This window comes from Ranitomeya variabilis, chromosome 6, assembly GCF_051348905.1.
Source record: "Ranitomeya variabilis isolate aRanVar5 chromosome 6, aRanVar5.hap1, whole genome shotgun sequence".
Classification (NCBI taxonomy): domain Eukaryota; kingdom Metazoa; phylum Chordata; class Amphibia; order Anura; family Dendrobatidae; genus Ranitomeya; species Ranitomeya variabilis.
In genome coordinates, this window is record NC_135237.1 from 43509123 (window position 1) to 43522464 (window position 13342).

General features: G+C 44.5%; 1 protein-coding gene across 8 annotated transcripts in view; it reads left to right on the forward strand.

The window, feature by feature from the left end:
* The window catches only part of MLLT10 (MLLT10 histone lysine methyltransferase DOT1L cofactor), a 238186-nt gene that overhangs the window by 89670 nt on the left and 135174 nt on the right, over positions 1–13342 (forward strand). For 6 of the 8 annotated variants that reach the window (XR_013216782.1, XR_013216783.1, XM_077268350.1 and 3 more), the window contains 2 exons: positions 2869–2948; positions 8949–9003. Coding sequence is in view for 6 of the 8 variants with exons in the window: in XM_077268350.1 (XP_077124465.1) it covers positions 2869–2948; positions 8949–9003 (135 nt within the window). In the remaining 2 variants the exon portion in view is untranslated. Of the gene's footprint in view, positions 1–2868; positions 2949–8948; positions 9004–13342 lie in introns of those variants that run through there. The other 2 variants (XM_077268347.1, XM_077268349.1) reach the window with 2 other exon arrangements.

Below are 13342 nucleotides of genomic sequence, written 5' to 3' on the forward strand. Positions count from 1 at the left end.
TGTTTTTTGAGGTGCAGAAACGCTGCAGATCCGCAATTGATTTACAGTACAATGTAAATCAATGAGAAAAAAATAATGCTGTGCACACGTTGCGGAAAATCCGCTGCGGAAACGCTGCGGTTTAAAAGAAGGAGCATGTCACTTCTTTTTTGTGAATCTGCAGCGTTTTTGGACCCACTCCATTATAGAAAACCGCAGGGGTAAAAACCGCAGCAAATCCGCAAGAAAACCGCAGCAAAAACACACAAAAAAACGCTGCGGAACCGCACAAAAAAACCCCAGGTGCGTTTTCTGCCAGGAGAGACAGAATCTGCACCAGAAATTCCTAAGCCTAATCCGCAACGTGTGCACATAGCCTTATAGGGTAAGTTCACACTAGGCGTTTTTTCATAGTTTTTTTTTTTTTTTTTTTTCTGCAGCAAAACTGTGTCTTTTGGCAGGGACAGGGAACAAGCTGCAGAAAAAAAAGCGTGTTTTTTTTCTTGCGTTTTTGCTGCAGTTCTGGCACGCTCGATTTGCCTCTTGTGCATACTGATAAAGTTTAGTGTTGGAAAAATAAAGTCCCATTCTAAAGAATCAGGTTTTGGCCCAAAAAAACACAGCAAAACCCGATGCCCGCGTTTTTTTCCCAACACCCATTCCATTCAACGGGTGAAAAAGCTGTGAGTGACATGCTCCAATGTGCAAAAAACAATGCAAAGCACAAAATCCTGATGACAAAAAAACAATGTGTGCGCATGAGATTTCTGAAATCTCATAGACTTTGCTGGTACTGTAAAATGCAGCTGAAAATTTGCATAAAAGAAAGCTAAAATGCCTAGTGTGAACTTGGCCTAAAGATAAGGACATCTTTGGTGCAAACACATATTTTATATTTTTCTTTTTATTTTGCCTAAATGCATGTACCTGCAAACTGCCTTTTCCACTGCAAAAAAAAGTATACAGTATACTGGGCAGTTTTTTTTTTTTTCTTTGCATTTTGACCTGTTTCCAATGTATGCCACTGCTTTGCCATACGGTGGCGTGTGTTGGAGCTTTACATGTCCAGTCATCTATTTTAAATGAGTCACAAAACTGGATTAATTTGAATTTGATGAAAAAACTGATACTGTAAGGCTGTATTCACATGTAGCTTGAAAACTTTTTTTTTTTTTTTTTCCCTTCTGTGGCATTTCTTTGCTCAGAAGGGCAGCGCAGTGGCTCAGTGGTTAGCACTGTATAGTTGCTCAGTGGATGGCACTGTATAGTGGCTCAGTGGTTAGTACTGTTGCTTTGCAGCGCTGGGGTCCTGGGATCAAATCCCACCAAGGAAAACATCCGAAAGGAGTTTGTATGTTCTGCCTGTGTTCCCGTGGGTTTCCTCTGGGTTCTCCGGTTTCCTCCCACATTCCGAAGACATACTGATAGGGAATCTAGATTGTGAGCCCCAGTGGGAACAGTGAAGACGAGATCTGTGGAATATGATGGAATACATTTTCACAGATAATCTGCTGCTTTGAACTGTGCCTTTTTGGTGACACTTTTTTTGCACGTTACAAATAGAAACCTAAAGAAAAACACTTGTGTTTTTCTTAGTACAGAAAAGTTGATTCTGCGCTATTAAAAACACTACTTCAAATGGGCACAAAAATGCATAAATTAAGGTGGAAAAAGAATAATCAGAGGAGATCGTTAAGTAGTTGGGTCAGATACCATTGGCGCTGCGTGTGAACACTGCCTTAGAGCCGTAATCAGTGCTTTAACAAATGGACTCAGCTGCGATTAGTTATTTTAGCCGTAAAAGCAAAAGTTGTTCTATTCTAACTTCCCCCCCCCCCCCCTGCTTAAAAATAAATAAATTTGCATCTGGATTTATTTATTTATTTTAAAGTTCACAAGTCCAGTAATCATCCCTTGGAGCGAATCCATCAGCAATCCAGTAAGCAAAAACGGATCCTTGTCAAATGGGAGAAAAACGGAAGGCTCGTTAGCGGATCTGTTTTCCATAGACTTTAAAGTTAAAAAAACCAAGAAACAAAAAAGGATGCAGTTGAAATGTGGTACATATTTTTTTTCAGATGGACAAAAAGTTTCGTTGCACACTTTTTTTTTTTTTTGGTGGATCCGTTGTAACGGATGATTACTGGACATGTGAACATAGCCTTACGTTTGAAGTCTATGGAAAACGGATCCATTAAATAGCCAGCTGTTATTTTTCCTCCTTACTGGATCCTTTTAGTGCGGATGATCACCGGACGTGAGAACTTGTCTGTGTATTGTGCTTATTTCAGGCCTACATAGCAGGGCCGGACAGGAAGCCGAGGGGGCCATTCCGGATTACCGTTGTCCTTGTGTATTGTAGGTAGTGGCAGAAGAAGGGTTTAGGGATTCCTTTGCTGGCGGCTCCCTCCCCCACTCCATTACCTGACTGCACCAGTCAGAGATTCTGCTCCTTCTGGCACAGAGACAGCTGCTTTGTTTTGCTATGTGCTGGGGAGAGAGGAATGACAGGGAGGTGCGAGGTCTGCAGACTCCTCCTTTCCTTGCACACAGCAAGCACTGTGTTTGCCCTTTATAGTGGGGGAAGCTCTGGATACAGCTGCCGGGGTTTCTTCTCAGCTTGTCTAGCAATGCACATTTTTTGAAACTTTTTTTTTTGCACAGTGACAAGGAAGGATTTCGCTTTTTTTTCCCCCCTCTAGTAGACCCTGCCTTATATATACAGGAAAGTGCAGTGCGAAGCGCCCGAGCGCTGTATGAGGGGGCACTAGGCTGCCGGTAGGTCTTCACTTGGCATACCCCGGGCAGACATTGACAGCTGGATCTCTTTGCAGGTGTCTTTATGTTGGTAACGTGATCGATCCACTAACTTTGTGTGTTCTTCCACAGCTTGTTACGGCATAGTGCAAGTGCCGACCGGGCCATGGTTTTGTAGAAAATGCGAATCCCAGGAAAGAGCGGCCAGAGTGGTGAGTCCGTCTGTGCTCCGCAGATTATGCTCAGATTTTAGGACACTTCTGATCGTTGAACAGCGCAGACGATTTACACATCCGTCATGGCGCCGGCTACAGAAAAGAGATCTCTGATCTTGCATCTGTGTCTTCTGCTAAGTAATATTTCCACGTGTCTAGTCAAGGGGATCAGAAATCTGATATAACCCCAGTCTATGAACTCGCTCTTTTTTTTTTAAATTTTTTTTTGGGGGGGATTTCAGACTTGTTACTATTCTGTGCTGAAACTTTTTGTAAGTTCCTGCATGTGATCTCACGTGATTGCCCCCAAACAGCTGATTCAGGTCGTGCTTTAGGACCGGTTTACACTGTGGGGTGACTTTACAGGTTTTTCACTGCAGAATTGCACATGTTGCTATAGCGTAAATGCCGAAAATCCGCTCGGATTTTCAGCACCAACTTGAGAGTGTGTCCTCAATCTGCTTCATGTCCATTTATTCTGTGGGTTTTCACAGCCGGTTCAGGCTAGGTTCACACTTTCCTGTCTACAGACATATCCATTCATATCCGCTCATGTCTGAATTTCGACTTTTACATCATTTTCAGCTCTATGCGTTTATTTTTTTTTTCCAAACTAACTTTTAGTGTCACAGAGATGTTTTAGGCTTATTGAGAATACTGCAGTACGTCTCACAATGAGAATAATGTCCCCCCCAAAAAAACCCACAGTACAACAAAATGTAATCAAAACTAATTTTTCTTGCCCATTTTAGTGTATTTATATGCTGCCATATATGTCTGAATACAGTTTTTTGCCACACAGGGGTATCCGTCATTAGGATTGCACTGTATAAATGTGAACTGAACCTTAAATGGATCCTGTCCGCTCGCCTTTGCCTCCTAAACTTTCGCCATAACTTTGTCTAGTCCTTCATTAAGGCAAAGCCCTGCATCTGCCATTTGCAAGGGCCGAGTCAGGACTAATCTGGGGGAATGAATGGCCGGACTAGTCTTGACTAATTTACATGGCATTATAAGCTGATTTTTCAAAAGTTGGCGCTGTTATTTTGACACATAAAGGCTTTGTCCTTATCAAAAAATAGGCTTAATTTAACCTTACGGTGGCATTTTAGGAGGTGAACTGAAGCTCGCTGTTCTTTAGCCCTTTGCAATACAAATGGCAAAACCTTCAGCATCCTGCTACAACAAAAAATTGTTTTTTGAGTTTTTTCTATCTTGTGGCCATGGATTTTGCTATAGAAGGGGAGACTTCCCGGTGATTGCTCTGTACCTACTGTATTTCACTGTATTGGATCTGTAAAGGGCACCATGATGTTCCCCCGGAATGTTATCTTATTGGAGCACGGGATATGATTGGTGCCATACAGCTTTTGGGGAAATAGAGACTCGAAAATTCTGTACCCGTGTTTCCTCAAATGATGGCTTTTGAGTACAGAAATCAGCTAACGGTTTAAAGGTGCATTCACGCCATTGATCACCTGACCGCAAGATTGGGAATGGTTTGATCACTGATTACCAAAATGGGGACCCCCTGTCCCTACTGTAAGCCTCATCGCGGAGCAGTTTTGTATGGAGCTTTGATTAAAGAGAATCTGTCACCCCATTTTTGGCCAATAAGCTGCGGCCACCGCTATCGGGCTTATCTATAGCATTCTGTAATGCTGTAGATAAGCCCCCCCCCCCCATGTAACCTGAAAGATAAGAAAAACAAGTTAGACTATACTCTCCAAGGGTGCGGTCTGGTCCTATGGGCGTCGCGGTCCGGCCAGTGGGTGAGTATAATCAAACTTGTTTTTCTTATCTTTCAGGTTACATCGGGGGGCTTACCTACAGCATTACAGAATGCTGTAGATAAGCCCCTGATAGCGGTGGCCACAGCTTATAGGCCAAAAATGGGGTGACAGATTCCCTTTAAACATATGCCGAGCCCCACCATTCAGAGTCTCCGCTACCGATGGGAGCTGCAGTGGAAATAAAGGGATTGTCTCATCAGACATTTATGGCTTCTCACGTGTGCTTGGATACGTCAGCATCCATTTTTGGATTCGTGACCACTCTGTCTCTGCTTTAATTTAAACGTTTTTTTTTTTTTTGCTATTGTGCCAGCAAGGGTTAATATCAGTTTTCCTAGCTGCAAGCTGCTGAATTGCTAGGTCAGCTGATATGGGTGGTGACCACTCCCACCATCCTTTAAATAGTCACATGATGCATCAGCTGACTGTTGGTGATAGTTATTCTATGTAGACCAGCCCTGGAGTGTGCGGCTCTCTGGTGTCAGTGCTGAATCAGCTACTTCTGGAGTTCGGGGTGCTGTTTCCGTGTCTTCTGCAGTGTGGAGCTTGGCAGCGGTGCCTGGAGCGAAGTTACTTATGTACTTTCCCCGTCTGTCTCGTGCTTGTCACTATGTACTGTGTTTGTATCATCTGCAGTGGTGAGGCTAGCGTCCTTGCCGGCCAGGGTATAGTGAGGTGACAGCTAGGGACCAGGTTCATGACGGTGGTGGGGAGAAGGACCCACATAGGGCTTTAGGGAAGCACAGGCTGAGTTACGAGGTGCCCCATCTTTCATTCCCCTCTATTAGGGCCTTCCTCCCTCTTTTCCCATTCCATTGTTGGTGTTTGTTGTGCCATCCGCTGTACCGACCCTTGTTGTCGTGACAGGATGTTTCTGAATCTGTCATGGAAATGAATAGAGTACGGCATGTGCAAACACTTCTATAGGCACAGCGGACCCATCAGACATTTATTTGGTCGGGTATGGATTTATTTTCAATAAGCGGCGTGTTATTTCTGAATTCTGCCTAACTACTATGGGAACGAAAAAAATTGGGGTATGTTAAAATCCATCAGGCACGCTCTTTCTCTCCTCTGACTTCTGTTGTCTGGGGCAAGGTGGGACGCCTCTCTGGCATTAGGTATATGGCTACGTTCACATTTGCGTTGTGCGCTGCAGCTTCGGCGACGCAACGCACAACGCAAATGTAAACGCATGCACAACGCAGCGTTTTGTGACGCATGCGTCCACTTTTGCATGGTTTTGGGCGCAGAAAAAACTGCAACTTGCTGCGTCCTCTGCGCCCTGACGCATGCACCACAGTGACGCATGCGTCACAAAACGCAAGTGCAACGCATGTCCATGCGCCCCCATGTTAAATATAGGGGCGCAGAACGCAAATGTGAACGTAGCCTAAGATGTCAGCGGACTGCAGGAGGGTTTGAGTTAGGAATTGATCCCTAAATCCAGGGTAACGTGCTGTGCTCCTGCTTGCTTATCACGAGTGCAACTTTTCACTAGTACAAAGCAGAGATCTTGGAGAGAAAATTGTGAGTTTGCGGAGAAATCAAGGAGGGAACCATAACATATCGGCGTTACAGGTAACCATTTTATTTCAGGTTGTGTTAAAGGGGTCCACAGGATAGATAAGTCTTATCGGGGGGTTGCCACTACTTGACCCCCACCAGTTGCTAGAACGTCCCGAATCCTATATACTGCGATCAGATATTAAGAAAGTGTCATGGCCGCTGCAACTCCCCTCAATGTCTGTGTGACTGGTGAAGATGCCCAAGCACAGAGCCCCGCATCTGTTTCTCTTAGACATGAACGGTCGTCCACGACCATACAATACCGCTCCTTTCAATTCGCATGCAGTAAACAAGAGCGAAAGATGAAGACCCACCCGTTGTAATGCTCCGCGACGTCCCAGTGACCAGACATTTACAGCTGTGGATGGGGATATGTAATTTTTGGGGAAACTTGTACACATATGAGAAGCAGCGGCTTGTATTCTCTGGCAGATCTGTGGATTCTGGTGAATATTGACGATTTTACATTTCATGCTTGTTGGGAAATCTGATTTATGTAGTTGCACATTTCTGTTTGCTGCTGATCTCCATGACATGATGCTACTTTGTGCACAGTTTTGTCTGTCCTGCCTCCGGCCGTGTGGCGATGGCACTGATAATGCAGCTCCTGAGCTTGGTCCCAGCCGCGCTGTCTGTCCACCATATTATACTGGACCCTTTTTAATACGCTGATGCCCCCATTTGTTTGGGGGGGTTGTTGGGAGTAGATTTTTGCTCCTTCCTCTTTGTTTTCCTTTTTATTCTTTTTTGTTGGTTACTGTATTGGAATAATGGTGGCTCCTGATTTCACGTACCCATAAATCATCCCTTTGTGCGTTTTCGTGACTTGCAGAATGAGGTTGTGATTGTCTTAAGGGAGGAAAATACCGGTTTGGGGAGATGCGATGGTGAAATACGCTGTCAGATCGGTCATATGAGGTGGTGGTTGGATGAAGAACTGAGCTTTTTGGATAGGGAAGTATTGGTCAGAAGGATTAAAGGGATTTTCCAGAACTTTGATACTGATGGCTTATTGGTAGGTTATTGATATCAGATCAGTGAGGGTTAGATTTGGTGCAAATGGATTCACAGGTCCCAGTCTGTTGGCCACTGGACGGGATCCCTGAGAGTCACTTCTTACCTGATGGCATCTCCGGCTCTTCTTTCTATTAGTCGCCTGGTGCAATGTCAACTATGCCGGCTAATCTAAAAGTGCTGTCAGGTAAGAGTCAGTTCAGGGCTCCCGTCCAGCAACCACAATTTACTGATGGGCCGGTAGGCCCGGACCTGCTTATCGATTTGTACCAACTCTAGTGGGGGTTCAGGACCAAGCATCCCCACCACTCGGCTCTTACCAGGTCCCTCTGGCCAGAGCGGAAACAGCCATACACTATTTAATGGCCGTTGTCCAGTCCTGAAGCTCTGCTCCTATTAAAGTGAATGTGAGCTGCAGTACCGAGAATGACCACTACACATTGCGTGGTTTCGGCTACTGTATACATCACGCTAATAGCACTTTAATGGGGGTCCTGGGTGTCGGACCCCCACCAATCTAATATTCCTGACCTACCCTAAGGTTAGGCTCTAAGTCCTGGATAACTCCTTTAATATCACAGAAATAACTTTTCAGGTTTTATTTCATTTTGTGTCACTTAATATCTGAATTTTATGTCACATTTTCAGTCTGCTTTTCCTAGTTCTGTGCATTAAAGGGCCCATTCCGCCTTCACACCTCATGGTTTTGATAACATTTGGGTGGATTTTGTTACTACTAAGGAAGAAATGAGAATGAGCGCGTTCATCCTTCTGACGGACTCCGCACGGAAAAGACGCAGATTAATTTAAGTGTTTGCCTCCGATGTCTGTGGCAGATGCTCTTGTAAATGCGTTTCTGATTTGCCGTAGCTGGATCTGTGATGTGTCGGCATAACTTTTTTCAAAGCTAAGGCTCCATTCACTCTTTCAGGATTATACATGGATTCCACAAGAAAATCCGCAAGCGATCTGCCTCCCTCGCGTGTGAACAAGGTTTCCGCTCACACGATGCGTCAATTTTTCCGTTAATTTTTTATTTTTTTTTGCTCCACAGTAAAAAAAATAAAAAATAAAAAAATGTGTGTGAATAAGAAGGGGCAGAAGCGGAGGATTAGGCAGGCACAGGCAGATGAGGTGTAGTGAATGGGGGTGATCCATGTACGGGTCCTTGGCACTCTCACAATACAAATCCTAGTGCCCTGGATTTCCGCTGCAGATCCTAGGGTCAATACGTGCCCCCTACAGTTTGCATCCACAAGGGCCTTTATGCGAGTGCCCACCGACCTGTTGTATTATTGTCAATCGGTGCCCTTTTTCCTGCTGCCCTATTTTAGCTGACCATATAACGGGATCCGTCACCAGATTTTAACACTGTGCACAATGTTAAATTGATCTTAGACCTGATGAGGCTGGTGTAATTAATTTGAAAATCTTAGTCTGAGCGTTTGTATAATCTGTTTTTAGAGCTTTCCTGCCCAATATTAAAACGAGTCCATGCTGACGTAGATTTTCAAAGTGAGTACATCAGCCTCTTCAGGTCACATACTGTTGTAGATGTATGTGCAAATGTACGACAGTCTGATTTTTACATTTCTAATTATCGTTTTCTTTTTTTTCCCAGAGATGTGATTTGTGTCCTCATAAGGATGGAGCGTTAAAGCGTACGGACAATGGAGGTAAGAGCATAAAAAGTTTTATGGGGGGCAGATTTTCCATTCCTACATCACGAGGATTTGTATTGCCAGAGCTAGTACCCCAGTAACCTTGCCGCCATCTACATGGTTCCCGATGATCTAGTCTAGACCTGAAGGGTAAAGTTGACTGACTGGTCTTCTTAGGGTATGTTTCCACGTTCAGGAAACGCTGCTTATTTGACGCTGCGCAGCGCTGCAGCGTCAAACAAGCAGCGTCCAGATGTTCCAGCATAGTGGAGGGGATTTGATGAAATCCCGTCTCCACTATGCGTGGAAACCCGCACGCGGCGGCCCTGCGACTACGGACATGCGCGTCTTTTCAGATCGCAGCATGCCCGTACACCTTGCGGGGACGCAGCGTCCCCGCAAGGCATATCACAGGGCCCTATGGGACAGAGCGATCATCCCGGATGTGAAGAGTTAACACATCCGGCATGATCGCGTCCCATTAAGGGGGCGGGGCTTAGTGCCGAGCGGCTTCGCCGCTGCGGCGATACCGCCGCCCATCCGTACCGTGGAGTCATACCCTTACAGGTTGCTGTGAGTTATAGGGTATCCCCCCCTGATCTGTGATAGCATTTCTCGAGGATATGCCACCGATTTATAACTGCTAGAGGGGGTCAGACCTCAGGGACCCCCACACATCTAGAGAATGAAGTGATGGCGCTATCTCTTATTGGCCAAACCTGGTGACAGGTTCCCTTTAAAGGTCTAAGGATCTAAGTGACTTTATTTGTTCTTCCAACTACATGCGCCGTCGTATTTTAAGGATCTTGTATCTTGGATCCTCTTCACTACATGCCAAAAAGCATCAAAACCAAGGTGGAGATTACCTGTGCTAATATAGAATTTCAGTCTCCATAATAAGCCCATTTACATAGGATCCAGTCACGTTATTTATTTCGGCTTCATGTGACGTGATCGAACAGCGGCTTTGTCGGGATTGCAAAATTTTTATATATAGTATTTGAAGCGTACCTGTTCTTTCTCACAAAGCCTGGACATAAGCACGATCTTGCTGCAGTTACCAATCTAATACGTCAAGGCACTGTGCACATGATCTTGCTCTGTGACTTACCAGCCACTATGTGCAGTTCCATGTCGTCAATATTCTGACAGTACTTTATGTGCTAGGACTTTCCTTTCCTTGGCCTGCCAATCTCCATTGGTTTCTTGCTCTGTGTTTAAAGCTCGCCTCTCTGTTATGCCTGAATACAGTTTGACAGACAGGAGAGCAAGAGCTGAAAGAAAATGTTAGTGCAGCTTACCTCCTATTAAAGTGACTAGGAGCTGACTTGTAGTACCCAGGAGCTGCCAATACAGTGTACAGAGCCATGCTGTTCTGACTTTGTCCACTATTTACAACCGGCCTCTGCTAGAGCTAAAAATAGTTATCATTGGGGAGGATGTGTGCAAGACCCCCACAGATCGGATATTGGTGTGACCTATCCAAAGGATAGGTCATCTGTATAATAAGCCGGGAAAACCCCTTTTAAAGAGCATCTATCAGTAGGTTTTTCTATTTCATCTGAGAGCGGCATGATGTAGGGTCAGAGACTTCATTCCAGGGTTGTTAAGTTTTGTGCTGTAGTTTCATTGCAAGCTGGGTTTTATCAGCAGGAGATGATCACTGCAGGACTAGGTGTTGCGTGCCTGGCAGTCCGGCTAATCTTCGTAACCCTGCCCCTACCACTGATAGGCAGCTTGCTGACAGTATATACAAGAAGCAGCCAATCAGGGGTCAGCAGAGAAAACAGTCTAGTAAGTGAAACATCGCTGGAACCCAGCTCTGCCATTACATTATGCGAACACCAAAAACTTGCAGACAGATTCCCTTTTTAAGGTTTTTTTTGCAACGACTTCAAAGCACCTTGTAAAAAACAGTTCCGCAATGTGTGAACACGGTCTTAATCTGCATGCTGAGGTCTTGCGGTCAGTGATGGGTTTTCACTGTGGGATTGTCCATTCTGATTGTTATCCTTGAAAGCTATAATAATAATGGGTATAATATAATATTTTCTTGATGTTTTCGATCCTTGCCTTTCCCCCTACCTGCGCGAGGACTATCTCTGAATGTCCGACCTCTTCGGTCTTCTGGGAGTGATGAATGTGCAGTGTCGCTGTGTGTGGGGTCCCGGGGAATCCACGGGTTATGTGAGCACACTGCTCCCCTTTAGTGGCGGATAGCTCGGTGACTACGCCCTAAACGCGATGTGCAGACATGCCTGGGTGACACGTGGGGCTTATGGATGGCTCGCTCTCGTCGTGCTAATCCCCGCGTAGCCTGATGGACCCTCGGTGCATCACATGTTGTTCCAGGCCTTCCTGGCAGAGCACAAGCCGAGGTGAAAAGGGAGCAAAGAAAAGCCAGATGCTCTTTATAAAAATCCCAATTTTCTAGTATTCATTATGTATCAGCGTTTTGTCTTCATTAGCCTCAGGAATAATACTCGCCAGATGGAATGGATTTATCTCTGTTCCAACTTGTACCTTGAAGCTTTGGAAGTTGTTTCTGTGTTTTTGGGAGGAAGCCAGATGTGGGGTTAGTAGTTTGGAAAGAACATGTTCCCTATACACAACTGGACAGTTGCTGCAGCGTCATGCCCATAAAGGAAGGGCCCATCAGCAAATTGCCCTATTGGTAACAATATATGTGTAGTTTTCTATTTTCTATACAAAATCATCAAATCTCGTAGTTTTCACTTGAACATTGAGTCTAAGGGCAAGTTCACACTAGGCGTTTTTTTTTTTTTTTTTCTAGTGCAATTGTTCAGCTTCGTCTTAGGCTATGTGCACACGCTGCGGATTAGACTGTGGAATTTTCTGTGCAGATTCTGCATTTCTTGTCAGAAAACGCAGGTCAAAATCTGCACTTTTTTTTTGTTGTTGCAGATTTTGTGTTTTTTTTTTTTTTGGGCAGATTCTGTGCGGATTTCTTCCTTTTTTTTACCCCTGCCGATTTCTGTTATGGAATGGGTGCAGAAACGCTGCAGATCCGCAAAAAGAATTGACATGGTCCTTTTTTTTAATCTGCTGCGTTTTCCTTGCAGATTTTTCCGCACCATTAGCACAGCATTTTTTCCCCCCATTGATTTACATTGAACTGTAAATCACTTGCGGATCTGCAGCTTTTCTGCTCGGGATAAAAAACGCTGCGGAACCACAGGAAATCTACAACGTGTGCATATAGCCTTACAGTACCAGCTACTGTATTTCTGAAATGTTAGAAATCTCGCGCTTTTTTTGTTATTGACTTTTTTTCTCTGGTTTTTTTGTCATCGGCATTTTGTGCTTTGCATGTTTTTTTTTTTTGCACAATAGAGCATGTCGCTTCTTCATGTTTCACCCATTGACAGGAATGGGTGGTGAAAAAACGCTGAAAATCTGCAGGTAGCAAAAATCTGATTCTGCAGAATAGGATATTTTCTTTTCTTGCACTCAACTCTATGAGCATGCACAAGAGACTAATCTAGCATGCCAAAAAATGCTGGGATAAACGCCTCGTGTGAACTTGCCCTAAGGGTTCAGTCAGACGGCTGTGTAAATGGGAACGAGGTCGGACCACAGTGCACAGACCGGCCGCGGCTCTCCTGACCTGAGCGTGCCCGCTTCATATATTTCTATACGGCTGTCACACTTGGATCGGGAGAGCCCTGACCAGTCCGTACACTGCGGTCATTGTCTACAGAACTAGTGAACACAGCTATGTACTTTTTTTTTTTCTTCTCTCGACGTTCCACAGACAATGAATGGAGTGAAGGTCTTGCATGTGCTCCTCTTCTCCATTCAGATGAAGCTCTGCAGAGCCCCATTGTCAGGATCGCTGGGTGGTCTCAATAGTCTGACCTCTAATGATTAACAAGTTATTTCATATCCTAGGAATAGGGGATAACCTAGGGGTTACCCCTTTAAAATGGCCACCCCTTTAATCACATGCAGAAAATATATCGTAATTAAAAATGTACAATTAAAAGAAAAAAACTGATTGGCAAAAAAAAAAAATATTTTTAAAATAAAGTATATTCTGTGATACTTGAATTAGGATTGGTGCCCCAATTTCAGAATGGGGCTGGCTGCAGGAGAGGTTCCTGTGATGGTACGCGACCAGTGCAATGTGAAGGGGCCATCTTTAACACAGACTATATACAGAAAAAGGGGGTTGGCTTTCCTATTCAAATGATCCATTCAGCCAGCCCCCTTCACATACAACACTGGTTCTATACCAACTCGGGGAATTTAAGACCAAGCCAGAATCTACTTTATTTAGTTTTCATCATCATCATTAGATGATGTGGGAAATCTCATCCTGACTTGTAATGTG